Source organism: Arabidopsis thaliana, chromosome 5 (genome assembly GCF_000001735.4).
Source record: "Arabidopsis thaliana chromosome 5, partial sequence".
Classification (NCBI taxonomy): domain Eukaryota; kingdom Viridiplantae; phylum Streptophyta; class Magnoliopsida; order Brassicales; family Brassicaceae; genus Arabidopsis; species Arabidopsis thaliana.
This window is the reverse complement of record NC_003076.8, coordinates 1,936,163-1,963,052: the sequence shown is the minus strand read 5'-3', so window position 1 is coordinate 1,963,052 and position 26,890 is coordinate 1,936,163. Positions and strand designations below refer to the sequence as shown.

Here is a 26,890-nt window from a genome sequence, read left to right as displayed (position 1 = left end):
CTAGGAAGTTGACTCCAAAACTTTTTCAGTTTGTTTAAATTTAAAAGTTAATCAGTTTGAAACAACCATCGTCATCCGAATATACAGTATATAGGCCAGTGAGTACAACAAAACAAAAAGCTTTCCTCAAGCAAATAATCAAATGTATAGTTTTTGCCTTTTTGTCCTGTGAAAGAAGGACTTCACAATCCTTGTTCAGCTTTACTCCGTTCTTCAGCCATTCTCTTCTTGATCTCATGTGCTGCATTGAAAATCCCCATTGTTGGTTGGTTACACACAAAGCATTTCTTGTTCTTCGTGTGATGCTGCATCATTACATTAAACAAAACTCATTAGTATTTCTTCACAACCAAAAAAAAAAACAGACTCGTAATTGTGATTTAAGTTATGATCATACCTTTAAAGCACAATGCTCACAGAAGTAATGCTTGCATTTGGTGACAACTGGATCAAGAAAAGGCTCCCTGCAAATGAAGCAAGCAAAGGGCAATGCATTTTCGTCTTCGTCGCTATCCTTGTCAGCCTCATCATCGTCATCCTCAACTCCCATAGCTTTATTTCTCTTCCTAACTTTCTCTGCCTCTTCCCACTCTTTCTCTATCTGCCATCCCGGCTTGTAATCCCCACGGTCATGCAAGAACTTACACGAATCTCCATATCCACAGTATCCGGTTTCCTTGTAATCCTTGCAAATGTCTGGCTGGTAATCGAATCTAGCCGATACTCTGATGTGAGCAGAAGCTCTTAAAGGCCCGTGTGAGCCTCCAGCTTTCTCGCTCGAGATTGTTTGTTCTCTTCTAAACCCAGCTTTGTGATCTGTATATCCATGAATTCCTTTGTACAGCTTCTCATCTGAAGCCTTTTTCTTATTCCCCTTCAATGCATGGTCTGCTTTTTTAAGAACTCTTTCACGGATAGCTCGAGCGTCTTGATTGAAGTCGGTTTCAGTTTCAAGGGTCGCTGTTGCTCCACTGTCGTTCTGAACCTGGATTTCCTTGGATGAATCGTAGTGAAAAACGGGTCTCTCAGGAGCTCCACTCGTTCTAGTAGATGGTCCAGAAGAAAAGTACAAGTTGCTATCGGGTTTTGCAACTTTCTTTAGATTTTGTAAAATAGAGCTTTCGCTTTTCGAATCTCCGTCTTCTTCATCAGCGTCAATGGTTCTTTTCCTTATGTTTTTACTTTTCGTTGGCTTCTTGAAGAAAGTGCAAACTGAAACAGAACAATGATTTGATTAGTGTAAATGAAAATTTCTAGCTAACAACGAAGAAGAAGAAAAAATCTCAATGAGGCAACAACTAGAATTGAGATACAAGGAAGTAGTATATGTAACCTTGTTGAGACTCCTGATTGTTGGAGTTGTCGTTACCAAACTCCGCCATGTTCATCACCGTATCGTTACCACCGATGCTACTAGAGTTAGAAGCGTTAATCGCAGAACCATCAGCTGACTCAGTGTGATCGATCCGTCGCTTCTTCATCGGCGAAGAAGCGGATGCGACGATGTTCTCCTTAACAACGAATGGTTCCATGTAGAGTAACTGGAAGAGAGAATATGTATCAAATAAGCAGGAGAAGCTTCGAATAACAAACAAAGACAAGAAATGATTTCCGATGACAAGGTTCCTAAACCCTAATCGATGAAGAAATCTGAAGATGAAATGAGAATTGGAGGAGAAGAAAACGAAACCTTACCCAGTGACCCGGTTGACCCGGTAACCCAGAAGGTATTCCGATTCACCGTCCGGGTCGGAGGCGATAAGCGGCGAATTTACTCGGTCTGGTACGATAAGATAAATATCTGGTTTTGGTCTTGTAACACTAAACCAATTTACTCGGTCTGGTTCGATTAGGGACAAGTAGTAGTAGTAATCGATACACGACGATCTCTCCAGAGCCAAAACCTCTCCTGATCCCGTAATGAAGAAAACGAAGACGATGGTGGCTTCCATCTCCACCCTTATTAGACGGACCTATCCTTCAACTAACCAGTGTAATTCACTCGCGACGATTCAATCACAAACCCAATTGCCTCGCGAATCTCTGCAACATCATTCTTCAGCTGAGGGACGACTCCGATTCTCCGGGAGAGTTTTCTGCTCGGAATCTGGCGCCGGATGCTGGAACTGTGGCGAGAAAGCTGCCTTTTTGTTCTGTAACTCATGCCGTAGCATTCAACCTGTTGATGACTCCGTCGACTATTTTCAGATTTTTGGCCTGTAAGTGTGTAACGAGTTGATTAGAATCTAGGGTTTGAGGAGAACCATGATAATAATGTGGATTCCTGTTTTGTTGGGCTGAGGAGAAATGATAGAAAGATTGAAACTTTTAGTTGAATTGATGCAAAAGATGAGACCTTTGAATTGGGTTTTGAATTTTCAATAACTTGTTGTGTCTATATAGGGAGAAGAAGTATGAGATAGATCCTGGAAGCCTTGAAGGCAAGTACAAAGATTGGCAAAAGAAGCTACATCCTGATTTAGTTCATAACAAATCTAAGGTCTCTTTGTTTCTGGATTCTCTTTTACTATGGGACGCAATGTTTATTACTCCTCTGTTCTTAAAAATTAGCTCTTGTGTTTTGAATTGTTAACAGAAAGAACGAGACTACGCAGCCGAGCAGTCTGCAAAGGTGACTGAAGCGTGCCGGACATTAACAAAGCGGCTGTCGAGAGCAATGTATATCGTAAGCTCTTCTTAACTTTCGTCATTACGTTTTTGAGGATTCTCCAAAGCTGCAAGTTTTCCTGAAACTATTTGATTATGTAGATGAAGCTGAATGGTGTAAATGTCAATGAAGAAGAAACAATAACAGACCCAACATTGTTAATGGAGGTAAGTGAATGTACTTGCCAAAGATTAGTCTTGATGCCATATATTAGTTTGTGAGACTTTTTCTTCTACCGTAAAGGTGCAGATACATGTCTGCCATAAATAAACACATTTTCACTTAGTTATATTCATTGAAAATGGTGTCAGATTATGGAACTCAGAGAGGCCATATCAGAAGCAGATGATTCAACATCGTTAAACCAGATCCGATCCCAGGTACCTTGAAAATTCCTGATTGAGCTAGCTTCCTTCAAATGGTCTTTCTTTCCGTTAGCTTTCCAAACACCTTAAAATCTGTAGCTCTGGGCATCGGTTGAATATGCCAAACTGATCTAACCAATGCGATTTTGTTGTTTTTCTCAAGGTACAAGAGAAACTAAAGCAATGGTCTGACTCTTTCGTCGAAGCGTTTGAAAGCCAGAAGTTTGATGATGCTGTAAAATGTATACAGAGAATGACTTATTACGAGCGAGCCTGCGAAGAAATTTTGAAGAAGCTATGAGGCAATTAGTCCTCCCTTAAAAACGAACACGTTTTTTTTTATGTTTGCCTTATAGCTTTACGGGTCACATTTGAAAGGAACAGATCATGGCTCATAACTGAAAGTATCTTAGCTACATGTTTTAGTTTAGTTATATAGAACAGAGGACTCTGTATTTGTAATAAGAGGATTTACAGATTTCGTATCTGTTCATGGGCTCGATTTATGGGTTTCACTTATGGGCTGTTTATGGGCTGTTTATGGGCTCGATTCCTAGAATATTCCCATGTATTCTCAAAAATCCCCAAAGAGAAGTCAGGCATAGCTCCTAGTGTAGGTGAATGACTGAATTCCCACTAAATCTTTCTACTCGTGTAAAGAGTTATTATAATTTTGAGATTCTCAACTTACTACTTTTTAGTTGAGCTTCTACTGTAAGTGTAAAGACTTGCTAAAACCACTGATTAGAATCAATTGTTACTTGTTCTCCTCGTTTCTTAAAATATAGCTCTTACTTTTTGAATTGTTAACAGACAGAAAGAGGACTTTGTAATAGAGCATTTACAGATTTCGTTGCTTAGAAAAAGATTTGCTTTGAATCAATTTGCATGAGTTTCTTCCCATGGATACAGAATTACAGTGATATGTCAGTGATAGTCATGCAGATACGGTATCTAAGATACGGTATCTAAGATACCGTTCGCTGTGCTACTAAAGCCGATTTCTTCTGTAGAGCAATCCGGGCAAGATCATGCTTGCCTTCTCTGTTTAACCCGTAGAAAACTGTTCGGAAATTGATAGTGCTTGGAGCAATACCCTTATCCAGCATCTCAGACAGAAGCTTCAGGGCATCTTCTGATTTGCATGCTTGGCACAAGCAGTTTATGAACTTACTATATGTTTTAAAATCTGGTGAAGTTCCTCTCTCTTCCATATTGCGGAATGCATTCCAAGCCTCTTCCACTTTTCCTAGGCTCATGTATCCACATATCATTGCCGTATATGTAACAACCGAAGGTTCGCAGCTTTCTCCTTCCATTTTCTGACATGTCTCTAGAACCTTCTCGAGCTGTTTCTCCTTGAAGAAATAAACAATCAGAGATGTGTAGACATGGACACCAGGTTTTGTTCCAATTTCCTTCATGGAGTTCACTTTATCCAGTGCTTTTTGTAAGTCTCCTCTCTGTAATAAACCATGAACAATGCTTCCATAAGTATACTGGTCTAGTAAAGATCTCTCTCCTTCAAAACTGGCTAATTCTGATAGAGCTTCTTCTAGCTTTCCAATTCGACAAAGAGCTCTTATGTAAATTGAGTAGGCCACAGTGACAGGGAAACCTATCTTGCCGAGAGAATCCAAACAACTTTTTGCATCCTTCGTGTTACCAACTTCACATAAGCATCCCAAGTAGTCTTGGACTAGTTCTCTATCTGGGACAAAACCTGAACGAATCATCTCCCGGAATGTTCTGGTGGCTTCTTCAACGTTTCTGCCTTTCTTCTCACAAAGAACTGTGATTAAACACTTGAAAGTCGAAGAGCTCGGGATCAGACCCATATCTTTCATTTCCTTGAACGTTCTAATAGCAATGTTGGTAAGACCGGTTCTACCATACTGCATTATCATGATTGCCCAAGTATCTTGTGTTATCAAGCAGCCTTGCCTTCTCATCTCGTAAAACAGACTTCTCATCTGCTTAAAATCTTTCCCACATCCTGCAACTTTGATGCTCATGTTGTATGCCTCTGAATTGTGCTTATAGCCATTTCTCTTTCCCACCCATGAAAAGAAACGTAAAACAGCGTTGCCTTGTATCTTGGCATGACGTAGAACCTCAACTACCAGTTCTGGTGTGAACTGGACTGTCGATTTTTCTAGAGCTTCTTGTGTTCTCTCCCAATCTCGGGAGGATGATAACACCCGACAAATTTCTTGCACATCCATTTTATCAACAGCAGATAAAGCTGGTGGAAGAGCTGACTGCTGCACTAGTTGTGGACAATTATAGTCATCAACAAGCTCTTCTTCTTGACTAAATTCTGCTTTGCCAGATCCGTTTAGTTCATCACAATAGGAATTGGATCTTTTCTGGATTTCTTTGATAAGATGAATCTTCTCCTTTTCACCATTTTTCTCCATACTAGAGATAACCCAAGAAAAGATATCATCTCTAATAACTATCTTGGAGGCGTGCATTTGATTAAATATCTTAATGATCTCATCATATCTTGATGATCTACAGAGCTCTTTCACAAATATCGAATACGATTTCCATGTAGGTTTGATGCCTTTTTCCTCCATGCTGCTAAACACCTTCCATGCCTCTGCTACTCGGTTTTGGCCCAAATGACCAGCAACCACGGCTGTGATAGCAACGCTGTCAGGCTCAATCCCGTTCTCTATCATCTCATTGAATAAGTTGCAACCCTTTTCAAACTGTTTCAACTTGAAGAGGTGTTGCATAATCTCAGTGTATGTAGAAACTCTAGGTGGACGCCCTGATTTTTTAATAACCTCAAACTGTTCAAGTGCTTTTGAAACATCGTTTTGCCTGAGATACCCACTGATGATGATACCATAGACATTAGAGTCATCCAGTTTCCTTCTCTTCATTATATCAACAATCTCTAGAGCATCTACCATTCTATTGGCTCTACAAAGTCCTTTTACCAAAATCTCAAAATACTTAGCGTCGAGGCACATTTCCTTGTTCTTAAGCTCGCGGATCAGTTCCAGAGCTTCTTTTATCTTACCGGAAACACAAAAACTCTTGAGCAAATAACCAAAAGCGTCATGTTCTGATATCTCACATATCCTAACCATGTCATCTGCAATGGACTGGACTACATCAACTTTCTCTGATTTCGCTATGCAATCCAGTAACATCTTGTACGTTCTTAATCCAAAAGTGATACCTTTTTCCATCATTTCCTTATAGAATTCAAGCGCAAGATCACCTCTACCAGCAATACATAGAGACCTAATCATGATATTGTAAGCCGTAGCATCGAGTTCGAATCCACTTTTCCTCATCTTCTCAAAAACTAGCAGACCTTTTCCAATCTTTTTTGCCTTCCCGTACACTGAGATAAGAATGGTCCATGTCCTGATATCCTTATCACAACCATTCTTCTCCATTTCACTCACCAATTCATCTACCATATCGAGATTTCTCGCTTCTCCAGCTATGCTAAGCATGGTATTGTAAATTCCAACTCTATGCGAAAACCCATCCTTTTGTTTAACCCAATTAAAGAACCTCATAGCCAAATGAGGAACCTTGAAGCACCTCTTGAGTACATTCTCCACTATTTCTGGTTCAAACCGAAAACTCAGTTTCTCTAACCTGTCCTCCATCGAAACTAATACATCATCTCCCCTGACGACACTCGTAATCTCATGAACCACGGGGCTGAAGTCAACTTCTTCATGAAGAACTTTCTGAGCCTTTTCATCCTCACCTGAAAATCCCATTGCAGCATTTTGACGAACACCTTCCGTGCAAGAAACCGATACTCCATTATCAGAGACAGCTCCTGACACATGGGATCTGAGCCGCGTGGTCTCATCTAGTTTGACAACATCCGTTCCTAAAATCTCAGTAATCTCGTTGAATAGTGAAGTGATTGCAGTAGCTTCTGCTTGGATCTTCGATGTGGTAGTAGTCTCACGGGTTTTATTAGATTTAGATGACTTTGAGAAACCTGAGAAAGAAACGAGTTGGTTCCTCCTTCGTGTTGGATCAAACAAGCAAGACTTGAATCGAAACAAGGCTTTCATTGCTCTAAGTCAACTCCGAAGTTTGGGAGGGAAAATAACGGTCGAGACAGGTAAATTATGTAGTTTATAAAACCACTCAAAAAGCCTTTATTTATTTTTTTGTGAAATTTATTTGTTTTGAAGAACAAAAATTGAAATAATTGAGAGAACATCGTCATGAGAGTACTATGGAAAAACAAAATTCAGACAACTTCAGTATTAAGACTTGAGATTTCTCACAAAGACAGCTAAGTTTTGAGTTTGTCCTCCAATAATCAACAAACACAGCCTGAACCAACTCATTTCCCATGTCCACGTCCACGTGAATATAATTTGTTCTACCAAAATATATCACATTATAAATATTACATTCTCTCAAAATACTACAGTCAGAGACATCTAAGAAAAAGGTGACGATGGATGTAATTTAATTATTCCCTTGCTCTTACCATACACAAAGTGGAATTATACTTTCCCTATAGTAAAAGCCAAAGACTCCAAAACAACAAATCCTTACCATGGAAGAAAAAAACTTTGTTCTCTCTTTTTATTTAGTGTACTCTCATTCTCATACACCACCAAATTAATTAAAAAATGATTGATATATCTAATTACAGTATTCATAATCCATGAAGACCAAACACCCCCCCCCCCCCCCCCCAAAAATATATATTTAAAGAAAAAAAGAACTCAACAAACCAATCCTTCTAATTCCATGGAAGATTGGTTTTTTAAAACGTTGTTGTTGTTGTCCTCTCTCTTCCTTTTCTATTCACCAAAGGCCAAACCTTCAATCAGCTGTTGTGTAAAGAGAATGTAATGAAATTTTCTGTTACCATCGGTGATTGCTTGAACGCAGAAGAAACAAAAATATGCAAAAATACTAACCTTTTTGAATGTGTTTACATCAATTCTTTGGCGGGTTTGCGAATTCACCGGCATTTGCTGAGATAAGTGTCCTTGCCAAAAGCACCAAGCATACTACAGGCTACTTCCAACAATTTCCCTGTTTGTTTCAATCACAACAGCAACACCTTTATTAGGTCAAAGTCGTCCATCACAATCACTTTCTAATCTCTCCATTATTGTCACCTTGATTATAATAATATTTTGGATTTCTACTTTTCAAAAACCTATTAATAAATTATCTAATATTTTAACTAACAAAACATCTTGAAGGTAGGAAACATGACAAGATGCTCACAGCCAGCTAGTGCATGACCAAACAAGCAAACACACACAAAAGAACGCAACACTTTCTTTGATTCTTGCTTGTGTTTATTAGCATCCAATATTCATACAAATCTTCACTCTCCTAACATACTATTAATCTCTGTCTCTTGCTCGCAGTTGACATATTCTGCACCTAGCCATTGACAGAAAAGGTGGCTCATATTTTCCACGGCATACGATTGGATTACTAGATCCATCTTCCATTCTTGGAACACTAATTTTGTTCGAATTACTAAAATCCATCTTACTTTCTCAGAACCCTAATCTTGTTCTTACTCAAACATTCACAACTGACAACACTACCATTATCATGATCTCATTGTGCCTCGGTTATTTACCTAAACCAGGAAGCCAATTGGATTTGATCATACCTAAACACTAGATCAATGTACCAAACTATTGCTACTTCATTATCTAAACTTTGCCACACGCAGAAAATCAATACTAAGCACACAATTTGAGGAACACACATAAAAGATCAAATGCAATAAAAACAAAAGCGTACCTCTTCTCGGCTGAACAATTTTCTTAACCGGTTTCTTAACCGATTCAACAACCTCCTCCTCTTGTGGAAACAAAACACCGTCAATCCCCTGAACCGAAATCCGACCGTCCGTATAGATATCAGGATCAAACAAATACGCCGACTTCTCACCGTCACCAAACTTAACGGAACCATCAGCTTCCTTAGCCGCAACCTTATGAGGAAAACGCAACGTATCGAACTTCACCTTCCCAAATCTCCTAACAGAATTGTACATACTCTCCTCCGTTTGATACTCAGGGATTATATGGTAGTATACGATCTGCTCCGGTGCTCCTGGCTCACTCAGCTGATCCGTGGTCAATTTCGCCATTGCTTCATCGTTAGGAGCCAAAACCGTTAACACATAGCCTTCTGACACCAACCGTCCCATCTCTGTCGCGAGTGACGTCAGATTCACGAGAATATCTGCCATCTCGTTGTAACCGCCGTAATGTAACAGTGTATGGATGAAATCTTTGACTTGAGCCTCACCGTCGAAGTGGTGCTGCTTGCCTCCAGGTCCCGGAGCTGGTGCCGGAGCTAGCGACGGACCAGGGGCCATAGCGGATTGGATCGGAAGAGCTGGTGGAGATCCGGCGGGTACTGGAGCTGCGGGTTTCTTGAGACGGTTGGTTCTCGGGTCAACTTCAGGAGCTCCTTCAGGTAAGACGGCGGAGATTGATTGAAGGCTACGACGGCGATTGAAATCTTCTTGAACAGAGCGAGGAATGAGAAGCCGTTCAATCCCGTGGATCAATCCGTCGGGTCGGGTCAAATCATCGGGTCGGATAATCTCAGCTAAATCAACCATCTTTTTTCCTTGTCCGTTGCTCAAACGGACCTGATCGTTCCCTAGCGTGTGGTGCTTGACCCGACCCGATTCTTCTGAAGGCCATTGGTTCGACCCGACCCGATTGGGTATAATGTGGAACATGAGGAGTGTTTGCAGAGATTTGAGATTACCTGGCTCGAGCAAGAACCGCTTGAACTCAGGGTCAAGGTCACGCTCAAGAGCTTCATTGCGAGGAGCAAAAATGGTAATATTGTGACGACCAACAGCGTCTTCAAGTGTCTGAAGGAGAAGAGCTTTCTCGACGAGCTCAGCTAGCTCAGTGTAACGAGAGTCAAGAAGAGCTACGAGGACAGAGTTGGAGTTGATCTGACCCGACCCGGAAGAAGGAGACTGGTTCTTGGATAATGCAGATGCGGCGGAGAAGATTAGGACGGAGAAGAAGAGAAAGAGATGAATGACGGCGGAGCCACCATAGATGCGGCGATCCATGGAGCTCTCTCTCTGTAAGATCCGATTATCAGAAAGATGGAACAATAAATTTTCTTTATTTTTTTTGGTGAAAGAGTTTACTTTCTTTTCTTTAATTTTTCTTGAAGTGTCGGCGATGGCAAGTGGAAGTGTTAAAGAAAAAGAGATGAGTTTGGTTGTGTTGTCTATGTTGTGTAGTTTTGGGTTTTCCGACTTTTCGAACCAGGCTGGTTATGGGGACCACACCAAATTTTATAATTGTTGCTGACTTTGCATGTTTTCACCTCTCGACTCGACTCGGCTCGGCCTTGGCTTCTACTTCCTCTTATTACTCTTTCTTTATTTCTTTTTTGGTTTTAAGCCAATGTTCACAAGAATTATGTAATTTTGGTGAGAGGAAATAATGTGTGAATGACTGAATGAATAAGTGTGATGATACTTAACTTGAAAGTGAAATTAGGACAAGGAAAAAGGTGAAAAGAGGCATGTGAGTTATGATGGAAGCAAAAGAAAGAAGCTGAGAGAGGAACGCGTGGCTCTGTCGGTTTGGGACGTAAACATCCATCTGTAGAGTTTGTGAATTGAGTAAATGACCCTCGTCGGAAAACTTACTTCCACGCGCCATATTTGTGCGTAAAGGCCACGCTACTAAACAAGCATCTATTCTGTCGTCTAGCATTTTTACTAAAAGAGCGAATATCTTGTTTATTATAACCCCACACAGACACAAGTATAACCTTTTGTGGGCTCAAATTGGGCTTTTGGCCTGTTTGTCTTATTTAGCACATATAGTAGATTGTAGTCGTACAGTTAATGGGTTTTGCAAAATAAACATTTTCTTAGTGACGCAAATTACAATTGAATGAAAAAAAAGTGGCACTTCAAAAATATATGGATCACGTAAATCCTATAAATATCTTCTCGCTTTCCACAACAAAAGAGATCCGGAAATATTCAAAAATCACAAGTCCACCTTTCTAATTAAAAACAACTAGTTCAATCTTCAATATATAGAGGTTTTCAGTGAACGTCCCTGGAATCTCTCCGTCTTTAATACTTCTCCATCTCCATAGCTCACACTATTGCAGATTAGGTCATGGTCTCATGGACTATCCTCAAACTGACCTAGAATTCAACATTTTTATAGTTTCTCCTGCTTTTTCCATTTCACGACCAGTAAAGTAATCCAAGCCTTGCCTTAATAGCACAGGTTGGTTGCTGCTCGCTCACGCCTCCAAACAAAAAAATAGTTTTTCAACTTTTTATAATTAATTAATTACTAGCATAGTTCATTCATTGTTGAATCAATCTCCGGGAACACTTTATTTATTCATGTGATATTAGTTTGGCATGAAGATTTTAACTCTTTATATGTCTTAAATGAAGGATATACAGCGACCACATATTTCGATTGGGTTAGGTTTGCTTATGTGATATGAGGGAGGAGTAAAAAGGAATTTAAATGTATAGGAGTATTTAATTTTTCTTTACCTTAATGTTGTGGAAAGACATTTTAAGACAAAAAAAAATTGCATGGGATTCAACGCATAGCAAAATCCATGGAGAATTGTCTTATCACAGCTCCATTTCATGTGTATGACAATTGAAACTAAACAAATCTGTATTTATAAAAAGAGATAAAAGAGGAAATAAAAGAAGAGTCAATAAATATGGAGAGGAAAGTAATGGTTGTGGTAGGAACTCTGTGAAATCAATGTAAAGGGAAAAACAAATCAAAAGGTCCCCCACATAAAATCAAAAGGTAAAGAAAGAAAAGGACAGTTTACACGAAGAGTCACACTGTACTCTGGCCTCACATGAAACCCTAATTACTTAACTTTATTCACTTTTTTTCACTCAATGTCCTTTATTATTTTACCACCTGACCTGACTCTCTCTCTCTCTCTCTCTCTCTCTCTCTCTCTCTCTCAAGCCCTAGACTGTCACACCTATTATAGATAGCTTATACCAGCTATATTCCATATCCCACGCTTCTTCCGAATCTATTTACTGGATCCTGCTCTTTATATGATCCCAACTAAAGCACGTCTTAATCAATACATTTTCAAATGTTATAGACTTATTATAGTACAAAACTAGCTAATCTCAATACATTATAATGGTATACGGTATCAAACCACTGTTTTTCTTCACAGTGATTGATCCTACTTAGACTGTTCAATATGGCATGTATGCCACGTTCAAACTCAAACAAATGTCTTTTTCTTTTTTTTCAGTTCAATATTATCATACATGTGATGTGAATTCATAGATTATTGTGTAACCTAGATATGCACATAAGATTACGTACGTTACCATAAGTTTTGATCCAATACAGTTAACTTAGTCCATGAATCTATATGATTCATGCACATGATTTATATGCCTTATAAATCATATTCACTTTAAATGTTAATCATACTCACTTTAAATTTGCTTTTGAGTATTATTTGACTTGTAAAATGATTTGTTTTCGTATCTCCGAAAAAGTGGTGTACAAGTGTTGTTGGAGTAGAGATCTTCACCTAGTGGACGTCTACTTGTACGGCTAAACATAACTACCTAGTTCAAGGAAACGATTCCTCCAACAAAGTTGGTTTCTGAGCTTCTCAATCTCAATCATCATCCCAATAGATTCCAAATGCTTGCTTAGCTTATTCGACTAAGAGAATACATAGTCTCTAGTTTTTAGCTATCATCAATTCTTTACTGTTTATGTCACATTGTATAGTCACAATTCAAAAGATTTGATTGAAAGCCACAGAAAAATCGAAAGGTCACACTTGACCATTGCACAAAACACACATTTTATCAACATTGATCTCCAATTCACATTGGTTTTACATTACACATTGAATCAAATCTACACTTAAAAAAAAATCATCGCCTAATTGTTTTTGGGAGACGACGCCGTTTCAGCTTGAGAAAGGCTTCGCCAGAAACCACCACTGTAAAATCTGCTCCACATCTCCTTCTCCAACGCAATCACAGCCTCATCTTCTTCTTCTTCTTCTTCTTCCTCATCTCTGCTCTCTAACGGGTGAACAGCGAATTGAGAACTCCCTCCTCTACCAAACTCTCTTCCACTCTCTACAAACTCCTTTTTCGCTAATCGTTTCCGTCGTATACGGCGGATTGCGCGGCGGCAGAGTCCACGAGGGAGCTTGTATACAGCGAGTACGACGAGATTCACGACGCTACAAGGAGCGCATAGACATAAGGCTGCACAACTCGCCGTCGTACCACCGCAACACTCAGCCGTCGTAGATCCTCCGCCACATAGAGACGGCGTTGATAGACTTCGACGGAGACTCGGTTGTTTATTCATATTCAGATTTTTTTTATTAACCGAATCTGAGAATTTCGAGTCAAAAAAAACAAATGCAGATAGATTTCACAAATCAATCAATCAAAACCATAAAATCTATCGATCCTCCTCGTCTTTGATCGCCAAGAAAATCTCAGAAGAATCTCCGATGAAAAAATGAAAGAAATTGAGAATCCGAAAGGATTTGTTTGAAATGGAGAGTGAGCTATTATTAATGTTTGTGGTGTTTAGGCTTTTAGTCTTCTTCTTCACTGTTTGAGGTTAAAAAGTCATAGAAACGATTTTTGGGTATCTGTTACGGTTACGTTGGCTAGTGTATAGATGCCGACGACCACCATGGATCATATTTATACATACAATTTACCTATGTGGATAAATAAACTATTAAGCATTATTTAGTTTCTTTGTGTTACTTCTTTAAAAAAGATGATAATATTACACGTACAATTGTTCTTGTTTATTCATTTGTGTTTGTTGATATCTAGAACTCAATCTTGAATAATATTATCTTATCTTTATGTTTTGACTAATCATTAACTTTCGTATAAAGATAATATCAATACCACTAGATAATTATCACACCAGCATTCTTACTAGCACTTTATATCTACTACTACTTTTGGATAATGCAAATACATTTTATAAAAAAAATAAAGGCTGTGTGATTTGGTTAACCAGTTACTAATCTTATAAAATTATGTAGATCCTATGGTAAATTATTGGAAATTTTCATAAATTAGACAAATTTATTACCAAATCTCATACAACACTATTTAAAACATTGATAAAATATAAAAAAAACTTTGAATATTGACTATTGACCAATAAACTTTATTATTTGACTATTAAATTTGTGCAATAAATTAAATTTAACTTTTTACCCACATCAAAACATAACAGTAAAAGAGAATGTGGATTTAGACCTTTATAAGTCCCATGAAAAAGGGCCCATTTTATAGGTATCCAAAACAGGCCCAATTTTCTGGAAAAAAAAAAGAAGAAACGATGCCACGCGTTTCACACCTGTCCCTGTCTCTTTCTCTCGCTTTTAATTTTTACTTAACGACAAAGGAAAGAAAGCATGGAGATTGAAAACGGAAGCCATTTCTAGCAAAACAATTCTCTCTTTTGTCTTGAAGATAAGTTTCACAAAAAGGTCTGCTTCGCCTCTTCTACGACGTTGCAGAAACTAAGAAGAGATGGGTCTTCTCTCCAACAGGTTTCGTCTTCCCCTCTTTGATTTTCTGAGAACTCTTTAGTTATTCTACTTAACGATCATCTCAAGAAACTTTTGTATCTTTTTGAACAGAATCGATAGATCGAGTTTGAAACCTGGAGATCATATCTACTCCTGGAGGACTGCTTACATCTATGCCCATCACGGTATCTATTCCAATTCCTTTATCTCTCTACTAATGAGTTTGACAAAACTTAGGTATTGTGTGGATTTAATCGATGAATTAGGATTTATCTTTCGAACGAGATCAGTTATCGAATCATGTAATTGAAGTGTCTCTAGTATGATATAATGCTTAATCCCTATATAGATTCCACATATGATTACTGTGTTGCTTTATTCCCAAATGTTGTGATCAGAGAATGGTGTGGAAGCTATGTCCATAATGCTGCTAATACTTTTGTGTGTAGGCATCTATGTTGGAGATGATAGAGTCATCCATTTCACTAGACGAGGCCAAGAAGTTGGAACCGGGACTGTTCTAGATCTCATACTAGTCAGCTCAGGTCCATCCCGAAACCACACCCACTGTCCAACCTGTGTTCCACCTAACGAAGGTCACGGTGTTGTTTCCTCATGCCTTAACTGTTTCCTAGCCGGTGGTGTCTTGTACCGGTTTGAGTACTCAGTCAACGCTGCTCACTTCCTCGTCAAAGCCAGAGGAGGAACTTGCACACTCGCTGTCGCTGACCCTAATGAGATTGTTGTTCACCGGGCCAAACACCTCCTTCAAAACGGATTTGGATGTTATGACGTTTTCAAGAACAACTGTGAGGATTTCGCTATATATTGCAAAACCGCATTGCTGGTTCTTGAGGGAAGGACAATGGGACAGAGCGGTCAGGCGGTTTCGATTATAGGTGGGCCGATTGCTGCGGTTTTGTCCACGCCAATGCGGCTTCTGACTACAAACGTGTATGGGATGGCTGCTACAGCGATTGGTGTGTATTGTGCGAGTAGATACGCTACTGATATCGGAATGAGAGCTGACGTCGCGAAAGTTGAAGCAGAGGACCTCACAAGAAGGCTGTCTTCAGGACTTTTCCAAGTACTTGATCCTCCATTGGCAGCCATAGCTTTACCAAGCACGAGTTGATAAGCTTAAGCTTCACCAGCTTATCCCACTGTTGTATTTTCTATTTGTCCCTTAGCTTCTATAAATGTTCTAATAAGAACACTCCTTGCACAATTGATCTCGGTGTGATTCAAACTTATATAATTATGTACAATAATAGGTAAAAAAGGGTACCAGTTACTAAATCATAGAAGAAAGAAAAATCCAGAGGCTACAAAATATATATGGTTTCTGAAAAATCCCAAATCTTTTTACAAAACTAAAAATTGTTGTTGATACAATACAAGAGTATCCTTATTTAGTCATAAAAACGACAACACTTTTGATCAGATTCGTAATTGTTGCAAGCGATTCTCTACTTCAGCTTCGACTTTAGCCTTATCTGTCTTTTTCTTTGCTCTACATTTAGCTGCAAGTTCCTCAATCTTCTACGTACTTTTGGATTGGTCTAGTTCATATTCTCGGTAATTGAAGTTTGGTTTGACTTGCCTTGTGGTTCGATTTTATATGTTTACCTTCAGATTTATCTCACTTTTGCTCCCATGGGTTCTTAAGGCATACTAGCTCCGATAGTAACGGTAAAGAGGCTCAAAATGAACATTAGAAGCAACAAATTTCATAATGTGGGATACTTATAAAGCTAACATAGCAGCTAGTTAATGTGAAGAGAAGACCAACCACACATTCATAAAAAAACTTGAAATAACACAAAATTGTTTCAGGAGAAAACAAAATAAAACTAGCCAACATGATTCTCGCCTTCCTCTCGTCTCTATCCATACTTCTACGACAGTGCCGGACATTTGGTTACACAAGTAAAACAGCATTTATACATCCGTCGTTCTCTGGATTGTTTGTCACTTGAGCGTATTTTCCTGAAGTCAAATTGAAGAGAGAGTTAAGACTCTGAAATCAAAATTATAGTTTGCACTAAGGTTGTGTATATTGTCACTTACCCCAGACAACCTTTCCAGCTGGTGTAACAAGACCAAGCTCACTCACATTGACCTGAAAAATCCATTCGCATATTGAGTTATTTGCAACTTTAGCATAAATGACAACTTAATACGTAAAGATCTTGGGGACTAACCTCGATGATTGTTCCCCTGGTCATCACACCGAGTGATGTATACATGGGACCGTTAGGATTCTTCTTAATCCCGATGATCTCGAGACAGAAAGTGCATTTTAGTTCAGGGTGAGTGACGTGGGCCTTGGTGAAACGAAGACCAGATGGACGGATGAAACGCTCGTACTTTGGAGGCTTCCTTGTGAAAGCAGGTCCAACAAATGTAGCTTTTGTAACCATCCGCTTCCATTGTTTAGCTGTAATAAGGGAAAGCATTTTCAGTATTTGTAAGAACCTATTCAACACTAATAAAACCAATCCACAAAGCAAACTCAATCTAGTCTAGAGTCATTTCCTTAATCAATAGCTCTATATGATGATAAGTGTTTAAACAAAGACATAGAGTGATAACAAAACAAACAAGTAGCTATATCTGGATTAGAAAGTAAATACATACTTTTCCTTTTTCCAGATCGGATCACTCTAAACATTTCATCTTCAGCAACTGGACGGACCTGTAAAAGGACAGGGCTTGAATTTAAGCTTTGCCCATTTGTTAGAGTTCAAACACTGAAGGAATACAAAAGCAGAGAGAGAGATTTCACCTTTGGAAGAGGGACCTCCCATTTGCCAGCTTTCTCTTTCCTCTTTTGTTTAATGGTGTTGCTAAGAACCTACACCCAAAAACACACACTTGTTAATGTAATGCCGTCACCAAGTTACAGAATTATAGATATCTCAACTTGAAAAGAAAAAACAAACAAACCTTGGCACGAGTGGTGTCTTCACGATCAAGAAGATAAGCAGGAACAGCTCCTTCCTGAACATTCTCATCAGCCTTACGCCTTGATGATGACTCTTCATGCATTTTCAATCTGTTATGACAAAAATAAAAATCAAACCAATGTAAGATTCTCATAAAACCACACCTATTAACTTAGGAATATCCAATCAATTATACTACTTAACATCTTTCACTTAATGATAGATTCTCAGAGAATACGACGAAACACTTACGTTTTCTTCATGAGAGCTTTCTCAGCATAGTTTTTCTTAGCAATCATCTTACCCTTGATACCTAGAGACTGCAATTAGAGCAAAAGCAGAAGAAGAATCAGTAAAAGGAAGCTAAAAATGGAAGAAGACGAAGGAGAAGAAAGTAAGAACCTTTTGAGCCATGGTGGAGTGCTTGTGAACTTCACGCGCCTCCTTCTTGCGCTTTCTCTCGAAGTGGTCGAGGCGATATCCATTCCTCTTCCTGTGCAAATCTATGTAATCTCCCTGAGGCTGTTTTTCATCCACCAATAGAAGAAACCACAGAAATTGTTAGAGATCAAAACGCTCAAGCTGTTATATCTGAGAAACGAAAGCTGTAAGAAGAAAAAAAAGGTACTCCGGCGGCGGAGAACGTACCATGGTTGCTTCTAAGCGATCAGACGGTGAGATAAAAAGAGAGAGAGACGGAAATTGGACGGAGAGAGATACTCAGAGCCTGCGAGCTAGGGTTTTATAAACGGGTCGAATATTTGGGTCTTACTAATATAATGGGCTTTCTTGTCAATATTAATGGGCTAAATCATTCTTAAAAGCCCATCACTTCAGATGGTAGAATAAATGATGACTTTTTCGAGAACTTTGACTCTTGGATTAGTAACTATGTAGTTTACTGCAAAATCCAATAAACCAGAGTTGTTTGGTGGCGAAATGAATCATATGTTGAACATTTAGCCAACCCATGGTGGTGCAGTGGTTTTAAGATTTACTGGTTAGGAAAGTCGTAGTTCAAATCTTCTCGTTGCAGTTTAAAAGAAGGTTGGCTTCTGGAACCAAGCGTTATGGATGCTTGGTTAATGTAGAAAACCTTTTTCATGTGAAGAAGCGTATCACAGTTTTGAAGATATATGTCTTTTTCACTTCAATTAAACTCTAAACCAAAATTCTACAAAATTGTCATCAAAATTGGTGCTTTCTCAAACAACCAAGCTAAGTCGTATCTTTTGCATCCTTTATAAAGAGAGCACAAATCATTTTATGTTACAGTTGTAGAACTTAATTACGCGAGTAAGCTTTTGGACGCAATCCTAAGTCGCTCTCCCGCAATTTTCATCATATGCTTTCCTTCTACAGTCAAGCTCGTGCTTCGTGAGGACTACACATTTAAGAGGTAAAACTTATCAGCACATGTGTTATGCAGTTTGCAATAATGATAAGAGATTGGAGAAAATGATACCTGCAACGTGATAACGTTCTGAAGAATCAAATCGATCTCGGGCTTGAATGACGATATTATCTTCCTAACTTTGACGTCGTTGTGCATCAGCAGGATCACAGAGATAATGCATTGTATCATATTCAATGAGTTTCGACCGCTCTCCCTGTCTTGTACCGATTCTAGCGCTTTTGTGTTTTCACTAATCATTGATCGCATTCTTATCAGAACCTGTTCTGTGAGTTTGGAGCTCCGATTGAACAAGAAATAGCAAGGTACTAAATAGTAGAGACATGTTTGTATGTAAAGGTAAGAGTTCTCCTTATCCTCTGGTATACACTGCAAGAAGAGCGTAAGAGATGTGTCAATCCCAAGATTATAATGAAACATTTAGGACCCTGCAAAGTTTTTAAAGGGGAAATGCTTACATTGACTATGTTGATCATATATCCCGGTAAGAACTCACTTAGAGTGGTTACACTCCTTTCAGAAAGTGTGGTAGGGGTAGAGTCCAACACGCAGATCATCCTGAGTATGGCACACCCATTATCCAACGCAGGCTTCAAAACCTACACCAAGAAGAACAAAATCTCCTTAAGTATATGCAGTGCTATTAAATGAGAATGTTATTATCCATTTAGATATAAGCATTATCAAAAGACAAACTTACTATTTGTTCGAGTAAAACTTTCTCTACAATCTGAAGGACAAGAGAACTATCACCCATTTCTGACAAACATGAGCACACAAGCTTTGTAACTTCTTTAAATGTGCCACAATATGTCTCCCGTTCATTACACTCTATCGATGACTGCAGTTTCTCTGCATGCACATAAAGCCACAAGGTAAGCTATCACAAAACATAAAAAGTATGATTATCTCTCAAATAAGCTCACACCAAAACAAATTACAAAAATGTAATAAAAAGTTCAAAAGTTTTTTCTTAAGCTCAAAAGAGAAAAAAAAAATCTTGCAGATACCTGGGACAACTTTGAAACGTGCAATTAAGGTGATAAGGAAGCTAAAATGATCTGTAATCTGGATATATCCAGCTCTATAGGCAGTGTGAAGAATTTCCACTATCCGATACAACACAGCTGGTTCAAGTTGTGGATCTGCAATTTACGTTGAGTCAGGTCAATTACCCTTTTCTTGCATTTTATTATAAACAGAAGCCACTTTTAATGTTGAATAAAAGCATCAGGAAATAAAAAGTGATACTCACATAAACAGCATGAAACTATTGCTTTCATCATAGGGGAGCTGAATTTGTCTGTGGTGAAGTAGTAAAGGAAACAGAGAGCCAGTTCTTGGGCTTCCCGAGGGAGACTTGCAAAAGGTCCACCAGGTACATCACCTGTACAATTTAAACGATGAAGAAACCAAGAAGCCCTATTTCAGTGTAGTGACACTAAGAATCTAATAACACGTTTTTTGTTTTGCAGCAAGAATTGCACCTTCTCCCTGACAAAGGCTGAAGAAGTTTCTGATGTCATCTTCACAGGTGGGGGAAGCATTCAGACACCCAACTCGCCCAAGGTCGAGTAAGAGTTGCAACACAACCTGAAGTTAATTTCAAAATAAGTATAAATGAGAAACGGAGAAGTGATCTTATTTGACCAAAAAAGGGTCCATGTACTAAAGATTTTTTTTGCCTTGAATGATCAAGGATTACTGGATTGAAAATGAACTGTATGTCATGTGTTAGCACCTGAGTAGATACGGGATGCTCATTACCCAACTGATTAAGCAGCGATGGAAGTTTGTTGACCCAAGCAACCTGGTAGTAATGTACCGTTGGATCACTTGCATTGGGATAAAGGATATCTCCATTCTGCAGATAAAGAAGTAGAATCAGAGTTTAATGTGAGTAAAAAGTTAGAATCGGGTTGAAACAGTCAGCCAATATCTGGACAGTATATATCATGAAAAAATTACTTACAGGGATAATCATGTCTCTAACAGTTGAAATGCAGGCTAATTTGAGTTTAGACTCTGGTTTGCAATCGCTGAAGGTAATAGTAAATGCCTGAAAATATATAAACGTAATACCAACAGTCATATATAAATATAGATGATGATACTGCTAGTGCTAGCTATCAAAGGAACTGAGCTAGTATATATTCTCCTGCCTAGCTGAAATTACTCTAAGAATCTTAGACGAACCTCCAGAAGATTATCTCTCCAATCACGGTCTACCCTCAGAATAAGTTTTGGAAGAAAGGGCAAGAGTGCAAGTAAAGTCTTTTCGTGAATATCTTTACGAAGCCTAATGCTCCTGGTGATCTGCAAAATAAATGTTCGCAAATCCCAGTGAGAATTTTTTTCCTCTTCTAGATTTGCAAGGAAATTAGCAGTTTATCAGATATAATGAAGATAGAGGGACGGAAAAAACATTACAAGTAAACAACTAATCAGCTTGCGTTGATATATTGATGTAAAGTATGAGAACTAACCTTGCCTAGTAGTGTATTCTCAATAAATTCCAGATATCTATTGGAAAGATCAGTAGGAAGGTGGCTCCATTCACTTACTTCCAAAAAGATTTCTGTCAATACACTGTTGAGTTTAAAGTACTTATCATCACCCTGTCAACAAACATTTTAACTAGTGTTAGGCAGTTTGATATAAAAATAAGCAAAGCATAACATATAATCATAGGAAGAATACAAACAACGGCGGGGGGAACTCTTGATAGAAGAGTAATATTATTTTACTAGGCAGGGATAACCACTATCAAAATAACTACTAAACCTAGGCTATTATTAATCATCTACTCTCTAGCGTTGTGATTCATACCTTTCCATAAAGATTGTTTTCTGGATCGAGGGGAAATGAACCAAGTAACTTTTTTAACAGCATCGATGCAATGTCCTGATCCAATATCATCAGAGTAACTTCTTCAGATGCAGGTCGCCATGCAGTCTGTCTTTGCTTGTGCCTACGAATGGAAAACTTGATTGCATAACCTATGCTGCGAAGTATATGTTGTATGCAATCAAATGAATGTGCATCGAATCCTCGCGGAGCATGAATCAATGGAATGAAATCTTGGAAACAATTGATTAAGACTGCAACAACCTCCTTCAATCTCTGATAGACATGGGCATAACCTGTAAGAATCCGTAGAAACTTGGTCAGGATACTGTAAACTTGTCAATATATATAGTTTAATGCCACGAGAAATTAATCAATGTGTACAATCATATCATCCAGAAAATCAAATCTAAGTGGCGACATTGCTACATCCAAAACCATAAGATTATAAATTGTGGGGAGAGACAACAGGAGAAAAACTTGAAGCCTATGGAATTTTAAATAAGCAACAGTTACTTATTTCTTCAAAGCTTTCCATAGACAACTAGAGAGGAAGAGTGGAAAGGAAAACGGACTAGTTGTACAGTTGCAAAGTGCATAAATTCAAGAAAACATGATACAAGCTATATACCAATAACTTATTGATGAGAAAAGAAGACAGATGACACATACGAACACAATCTTTTGTAGCATCTTGCTCATAGGTGAGTAGTGTTTCATTCTGTGAAGGTCCCTACAGAAGAAAATAAGGGCATGTACAAAGAAACAGTTAGAAAAGGGAAAACAGAGCACATTCCCAGAGTGGTTAGGCGAGTACTACAAATCAAAGACATCTTATTACATACACAAGGATCTCATAAGACAGTGCATTTATTCAAGGAAACTTGATGTCAGATGTTATCTATATTTAAAAATACAAGTCTCTCCGAGAGGTAGATATTTTATTATATGGTTCCCTCACATTTAAAGATATCACTAAATTATGTATAGTAGTTCTTCTAACAAGCTAGACACCAAAAGAACAACATCCCCAAAATTCGTCGTGGCATGTACGAAACAAGAATTTTGGAGTCATTCGGAGTGAAAGTGATTATATACCTTTTTTTGTGATTTGGTGTCGCTCTCATCACATGGCAAAACCGAGAGGCAATGTGACAACCCAGAAAGAGCCACCTTTAGCTTGCTTTTATCTTCCACATAAAAATGATTTTTCTGTATAATATCCTTGTAGTTTTCGAGAATCTGCATATAGTCGCAGATGAAATTTCAGGGGACATCTTGCAAGACTAATAGGTATAGACAGAAATACTACAGGCAGAAGTTGGAAATGTAACAGTCTCTGTCATTATCCAAAAAAACAAAGTAGACACCTTTTCAGCATCCAAGGAAAAGGTAGGCGGGTAGAACTCCACAACAAGGTGGAAAAATTTGAAAGCCATCAAACGAACATCAATAGCTGAATGAGCCATAGCGCTAAATATGTATGGCATCAAAAGTGACACCATAAGGCCCTGGTTATCCTGAATATATTCACACATCGAAACGGCATGTTAGATACAACAGTAAACTAGAAAAGACATGATCATATCAATATTTGCAAGTTTAAAAAGAGTATGCATAACCAGCAGACTAGAAACCATAATAATTTCAAATTCACATCTTGCAGCTGATAATATGAAAGGGGACTAACACAACAAACTAAGAGAAACCAATGTAAGCGGAACCAGTAAGAATAACGATGAAATAACAAGTAGAAAAAGAAACAATCCATACCTCTTTACAAAGAGGAAAGATGTCAATATCAAATAGTTGATAAAAAACATCTCTCACTAGCTTATCATCATCACTAATGCGTTCCCTGAGTTTCTGTATGATAGCATATTTATGTGACTGTAGCTCTTCTGGATGATTCTTGAAAAGGTCTTTGATACCATACAATGCATCTACACAGACAAAAACAAAAATTGATCCACATCATATTTTCCTCAACCGAAAAAAACATGAGCAAGAATAAAAAAAAGAAGTACCTTTGCGAACTTTGGCATTGTGATGAGAAGTCTGTGGCAGAAGTTCCTTCAAAGTCAAGCCTTTCTTACTTGTAGCTAAGCCACTCTTTTCAGCAGCCACACTTTGCTCAGGAAGTATAATTGCTGCAACATAAACAAAAGTAAATTCCAACCATAAGCAGAGAGGAGAGAAGAAGTTTGAATAGCAGAAGAAAGCAGATACCTTTGGATTTAATCTCAGTGTTGGTTGCATTCTTTGGTGGTGGTAATTTTCTCCCGAGCTTTCTCTTAATTTTCTGCCAAACAAAACAAAAATCCTTAGACCAATATATCAAACACGTGAAGAAGAAGATTCATGGAAGCTCGAAGAGAGGAACGCACCTTGAAATCAATTCCTTTCTTTTGCTGCTTCTTTGCAGGAGCCTTGGAGCGAACCATTTGTTATATATCTTATAGAGAGCTACGTACTAAAAACCCAGAAGCAATTCAAATTAGCTTCTCCTGGAGCTTAGAGATAAACAATCTCGCTGAAGTATAAACTCAATCAAGAAGATTCTCACAAATACCTAATAACGGAGACACAGGAGGTGGCGGAAGAACGGAAACAATCTCGCTGAAGTATAAACTCAATCAATACGGAGTTGGATTAAACCGGTTTAGATGCTTTAAATCAAATCGGCAAAACGACGCCATTTTGTGGTGGTGCTGAGGAAAAAAAGGAACCGGCAACAGATTTTAATTTTTAAGAGAGGAAAAAGCAAAACCACATAGGATTTAAGCTAAGATACCACTACGTCTTGAATGCTCATTGGTCCAAAATGAACAAAAAGAAGAAAAAAAATACTCTCTTAAAAATGCTCTTTTTTTTTCTAAGAATCAGTGGACTCTTAACCATTGGAAGAATTTTTTGCTAAATGTGTAAAGCCACATAGGATTTAAGGTCATTTGAATAAACAGATGGTGTGCAAAGTTTTTGATTTATCCAAAAAATTGCATCTAAAATTTTCAGATTGATGATTTAGAACTAGGTGATAATTAATTTTTTTCCGAACGCTTATTTCAAAGGAGTCCTCTCGAACTATCAGTATCAGCATAATGTTGTAATTTATGGGTAAATTAATTATTTATTAATGTGGTAATTTAGTTCGTGAATTTAATTCGTGAGGATTTATATATAGCATCAAACTACAAGATCAATGTCTGAGATTCATGAATTTTTATTTTTGATGAGATTCAAGAGAAACCAGTATAATGAATTGATTGATTTGCTTCTAATCAGTATTCACTTGGTGAATCTTTGTGCACATTCAATCCTTAGACGAGTTCATGGAATCCTTTTCTTCATCCACAAAATAAGGGTTGAATTGCTTTATGACATGCTCATAAACAGGTCTCTTGAAATATACAGCCTGTCAGAAAAAGAATGAATGAATGAGAAGGCCAACAAATTTCAAGCACACACAAACACAATAATAATTTAAAGCCAAAACCTATCACTCACATGTTCAATAACTTGTTCCGGTAGCATCCACGACCACACCTTAAACTCTGGTTTTGCAGTACCGTCTCCAAGGAGATTTATCTCTTCTTCCTTGCCCGTGAACTTAAAGAGAAACCTGTATTAGATAATCATCATGAAGAATTATTTAGATCCTTAAATTTGCAGCTTTAAGATACTTTTCACAGATATATGAGACTGTATGCTTAGTTGTTACCACTTCTGAGCTTGGCCTTTGTAACTTGTTCGCCATTTCCGGTTTAGTTTGTCCTTTACTTCTCGGGGAAAATCATAGGTCAGCCAGTTTGGTATCTAGAGACGTTTAAAATAGTCAAAAGCTCAGTTTGGTGATACACAGAGCAATTCAAACTCTAATCCAAAAACCATGGAAATGATGAAAGGAATCTTATTGAAATATAATTTACTATGAGAGAGAGATGTCAAAAGCGTGCCTCCGCAATGAATTCTGCCGAAGTAACCCCTGTTTCTTCTCTCAGTTCTCTAAAGGCAGCGTTCCTCAAATCTTCTCCCTCATCAGCACCACCCTGTAAAAGCAGATTTAATAAAAACCTATGGCCAAAATTGATACCCTAAAGGATCATAAACTGGTGAATCTACAGCCTAAGCTACTTCTCAGGATTGTCAATGCATTTGGTTTTTACTTTGTAATTTCAAATGAACAATTCCCTAAACTATGCAATTCAACACCTCTTTAGCAACAAAGGTAAAAACGATATCACTCAATACACTACAAAGGAGCTGTTGTTTTGGTGAGAAGTGAGAACTAAGCTCTCCAAAGCAATCAAAACTACTTAGACACCGAAAGCCTATATAATAAACCCATTTTGTAATAAAATAGAGCTTATGAGAGATTCACCTGAGGCATCTGCCATGTATCCGGAATGTGAATCTTTGACGCCGTAAAAATCTGCAAAACCAAAACCATTTCAAATCCAAATCAAGTGGACAAATTCTTCCAAATCACATAAAGCGATGAGAGAGGAAGGAGAAGAAGAAAGAAGTTACCTTTCTACATGGGCTAACGAGACAAATCCCAACATTCTTCCGGTAACCAACAGGCGGAGACTCAACTGTTCTTGCCGGCGACGATAAGGCAACGGATAAAACGACCAGTGGCTTTGGTGAAGATACAGAAAACTGTTTCAAGCATGAAAATTTCACAGGAAACGAAGAGAAATCTAGATGAACAGAGATTGCTGATTTCCCAATGAATCCAGAAGCCTTCACGGCCATGGCGCACGACGGCAACTTCTTAGGCGGCTGCCTCTCCTTCGTCCGGCTCAGAACAATCGGTGATTGGTTTCAATTTTCTCACTAGTGATAAAATATATTATTACGACACTACCCTTACCCGCTTAGACATTAAACGATATCGTTTCAGATCCCTAGGGTCAAAACTACGATAAAAAAAAGAGAAGTCAACGTGAATGCTTGTATTGGGCCCATTTCTCCCTTAACTCGTAACCCAAAAGGCCATTGAGCTATTGTCCCAAATAAAAGCCCAATTAATTATAACAAGAAAACGTAGAATTTAAAT

At 38.3% G+C, this 26,890-nt stretch overlaps 9 protein-coding genes and 1 non-coding gene across 12 annotated transcripts; 2 read left to right on the top strand and 8 right to left on the bottom strand.

The window, feature by feature from the left end:
- Nucleotides 1-12: 12 nt before the first annotated feature.
- AT5G06420 (Zinc finger (CCCH-type/C3HC4-type RING finger) family protein) lies at nt 13-2,372 on the bottom strand. 2 transcript variants are annotated; one of them, NM_180449.1, is made up of 4 exons: nt 1,696-2,372; nt 1,334-1,541; nt 398-1,212; nt 13-305 (listed from the first exon to the last, which is right to left on the bottom strand). In NM_180449.1, the coding sequence occupies exons 2-4, from the start codon at nt 1,530-1,532 to the stop codon at nt 183-185; spliced, it is 1,137 nt and encodes a 378-aa protein (NP_850780.1). In that variant the 5' UTR covers nt 1,533-1,541; nt 1,696-2,372; the 3' UTR covers nt 13-182. The 2 variants fall into 2 exon arrangements, with proteins under 2 accessions (NP_850780.1, NP_196260.1); NM_120725.3 differs by having other exon boundaries at nt 15-305; nt 1,334-1,772.
- Nucleotides 1,895-3,686, top strand: AT5G06410 (DNAJ heat shock N-terminal domain-containing protein). Its single transcript, NM_120724.3, has 6 exons — nt 1,895-2,219; nt 2,404-2,500; nt 2,597-2,686; nt 2,770-2,835; nt 2,980-3,048; nt 3,197-3,686. The coding sequence occupies exons 1-6, from the start codon at nt 1,921-1,923 to the stop codon at nt 3,332-3,334; spliced, it is 759 nt and encodes a 252-aa protein (NP_196259.2). The 5' UTR covers nt 1,895-1,920; the 3' UTR covers nt 3,335-3,686.
- Nucleotides 2,906-3,217, bottom strand: AT5G01265. Its single transcript, NR_142493.1, has 2 exons — nt 3,053-3,217; nt 2,906-2,925 (listed from the first exon to the last, which is right to left on the bottom strand).
- Nucleotides 3,687-3,802: 116 nt separating the features above from the next.
- Nucleotides 3,803-7,192, bottom strand: AT5G06400 (Pentatricopeptide repeat (PPR) superfamily protein). Its single transcript, NM_120723.2, has one exon. The coding sequence runs from the start codon at nt 7,092-7,094 to the stop codon at nt 4,002-4,004; it is 3,093 nt and encodes a 1,030-aa protein (NP_196258.1). The 5' UTR covers nt 7,095-7,192; the 3' UTR covers nt 3,803-4,001.
- Nucleotides 7,193-7,256: 64 nt separating this feature from the next.
- Nucleotides 7,257-10,548, bottom strand: FLA17 (FASCICLIN-like arabinogalactan protein 17 precursor). Its single transcript, NM_120722.4, has 3 exons — nt 8,812-10,548; nt 7,962-8,079; nt 7,257-7,871 (listed from the first exon to the last, which is right to left on the bottom strand). The coding sequence occupies exons 1-2, from the start codon at nt 10,112-10,114 to the stop codon at nt 8,006-8,008; spliced, it is 1,377 nt and encodes a 458-aa protein (NP_196257.2). The 5' UTR covers nt 10,115-10,548; the 3' UTR covers nt 7,257-7,871; nt 7,962-8,005.
- Nucleotides 10,549-12,770: 2,222 nt separating this feature from the next.
- Nucleotides 12,771-13,738, bottom strand: AT5G06380 (uncharacterized protein). Its single transcript, NM_120721.2, has one exon. The coding sequence runs from the start codon at nt 13,419-13,421 to the stop codon at nt 12,981-12,983; it is 441 nt and encodes a 146-aa protein (NP_196256.1). The 5' UTR covers nt 13,422-13,738; the 3' UTR covers nt 12,771-12,980.
- Nucleotides 13,739-14,440: 702 nt separating this feature from the next.
- AT5G06370 (NC domain-containing protein-like protein) lies at nt 14,441-16,048 on the top strand. Its single transcript, NM_120720.4, has 3 exons — nt 14,441-14,640; nt 14,731-14,804; nt 15,069-16,048. The coding sequence occupies exons 1-3, from the start codon at nt 14,621-14,623 to the stop codon at nt 15,752-15,754; spliced, it is 780 nt and encodes a 259-aa protein (NP_568167.1). The 5' UTR covers nt 14,441-14,620; the 3' UTR covers nt 15,755-16,048.
- Nucleotides 16,049-16,268: 220 nt separating this feature from the next.
- AT5G06360 (Ribosomal protein S8e family protein) lies at nt 16,269-18,299 on the bottom strand. Its single transcript, NM_120719.4, has 9 exons — nt 18,216-18,299; nt 17,970-18,089; nt 17,820-17,887; nt 17,569-17,677; nt 17,408-17,476; nt 17,260-17,317; nt 16,824-17,059; nt 16,690-16,741; nt 16,269-16,608 (listed from the first exon to the last, which is right to left on the bottom strand). Exons 1-9 carry the CDS (start codon nt 18,216-18,218, stop codon nt 16,541-16,543), a joined length of 783 nt encoding a protein of 260 aa, NP_196254.1. The 5' UTR covers nt 18,219-18,299; the 3' UTR covers nt 16,269-16,540.
- Nucleotides 18,300-18,686: 387 nt separating this feature from the next.
- AT5G06350 (ARM repeat superfamily protein) lies at nt 18,687-24,641 on the bottom strand. 2 transcript variants are annotated; one of them, NM_001342876.1, is made up of 20 exons: nt 24,401-24,641; nt 24,216-24,301; nt 24,058-24,130; nt 23,856-23,978; nt 23,602-23,771; nt 23,199-23,348; nt 22,927-23,070; nt 22,501-22,561; nt 21,811-22,124; nt 21,468-21,599; nt 21,178-21,297; nt 20,954-21,040; nt 20,723-20,845; nt 20,469-20,574; nt 20,237-20,368; nt 19,992-20,126; nt 19,682-19,833; nt 19,440-19,580; nt 19,033-19,350; nt 18,687-18,951 (listed from the first exon to the last, which is right to left on the bottom strand). In NM_001342876.1, the coding sequence occupies exons 2-20, from the start codon at nt 24,270-24,272 to the stop codon at nt 18,856-18,858; spliced, it is 2,634 nt and encodes an 877-aa protein (NP_001318491.1). In that variant the 5' UTR covers nt 24,273-24,301; nt 24,401-24,641; the 3' UTR covers nt 18,687-18,855. The 2 variants fall into 2 exon arrangements, with proteins under 2 accessions (NP_001318491.1, NP_196253.2); NM_120718.4 differs by having other exon boundaries at nt 18,696-18,951; nt 24,216-24,557.
- A 277-nt stretch (nt 24,642-24,918) lies between these two features.
- NUDX27 (nudix hydrolase homolog 27) lies at nt 24,919-26,714 on the bottom strand. The gene is made up of 6 exons (NM_120717.5): nt 26,359-26,714; nt 26,210-26,260; nt 25,785-25,877; nt 25,550-25,644; nt 25,336-25,450; nt 24,919-25,243 (listed from the first exon to the last, which is right to left on the bottom strand). The coding sequence occupies exons 1-6, from the start codon at nt 26,584-26,586 to the stop codon at nt 25,142-25,144; spliced, it is 684 nt and encodes a 227-aa protein (NP_196252.1). The 5' UTR covers nt 26,587-26,714; the 3' UTR covers nt 24,919-25,141.
- Nucleotides 26,715-26,890: the final 176 nt, after the last annotated feature.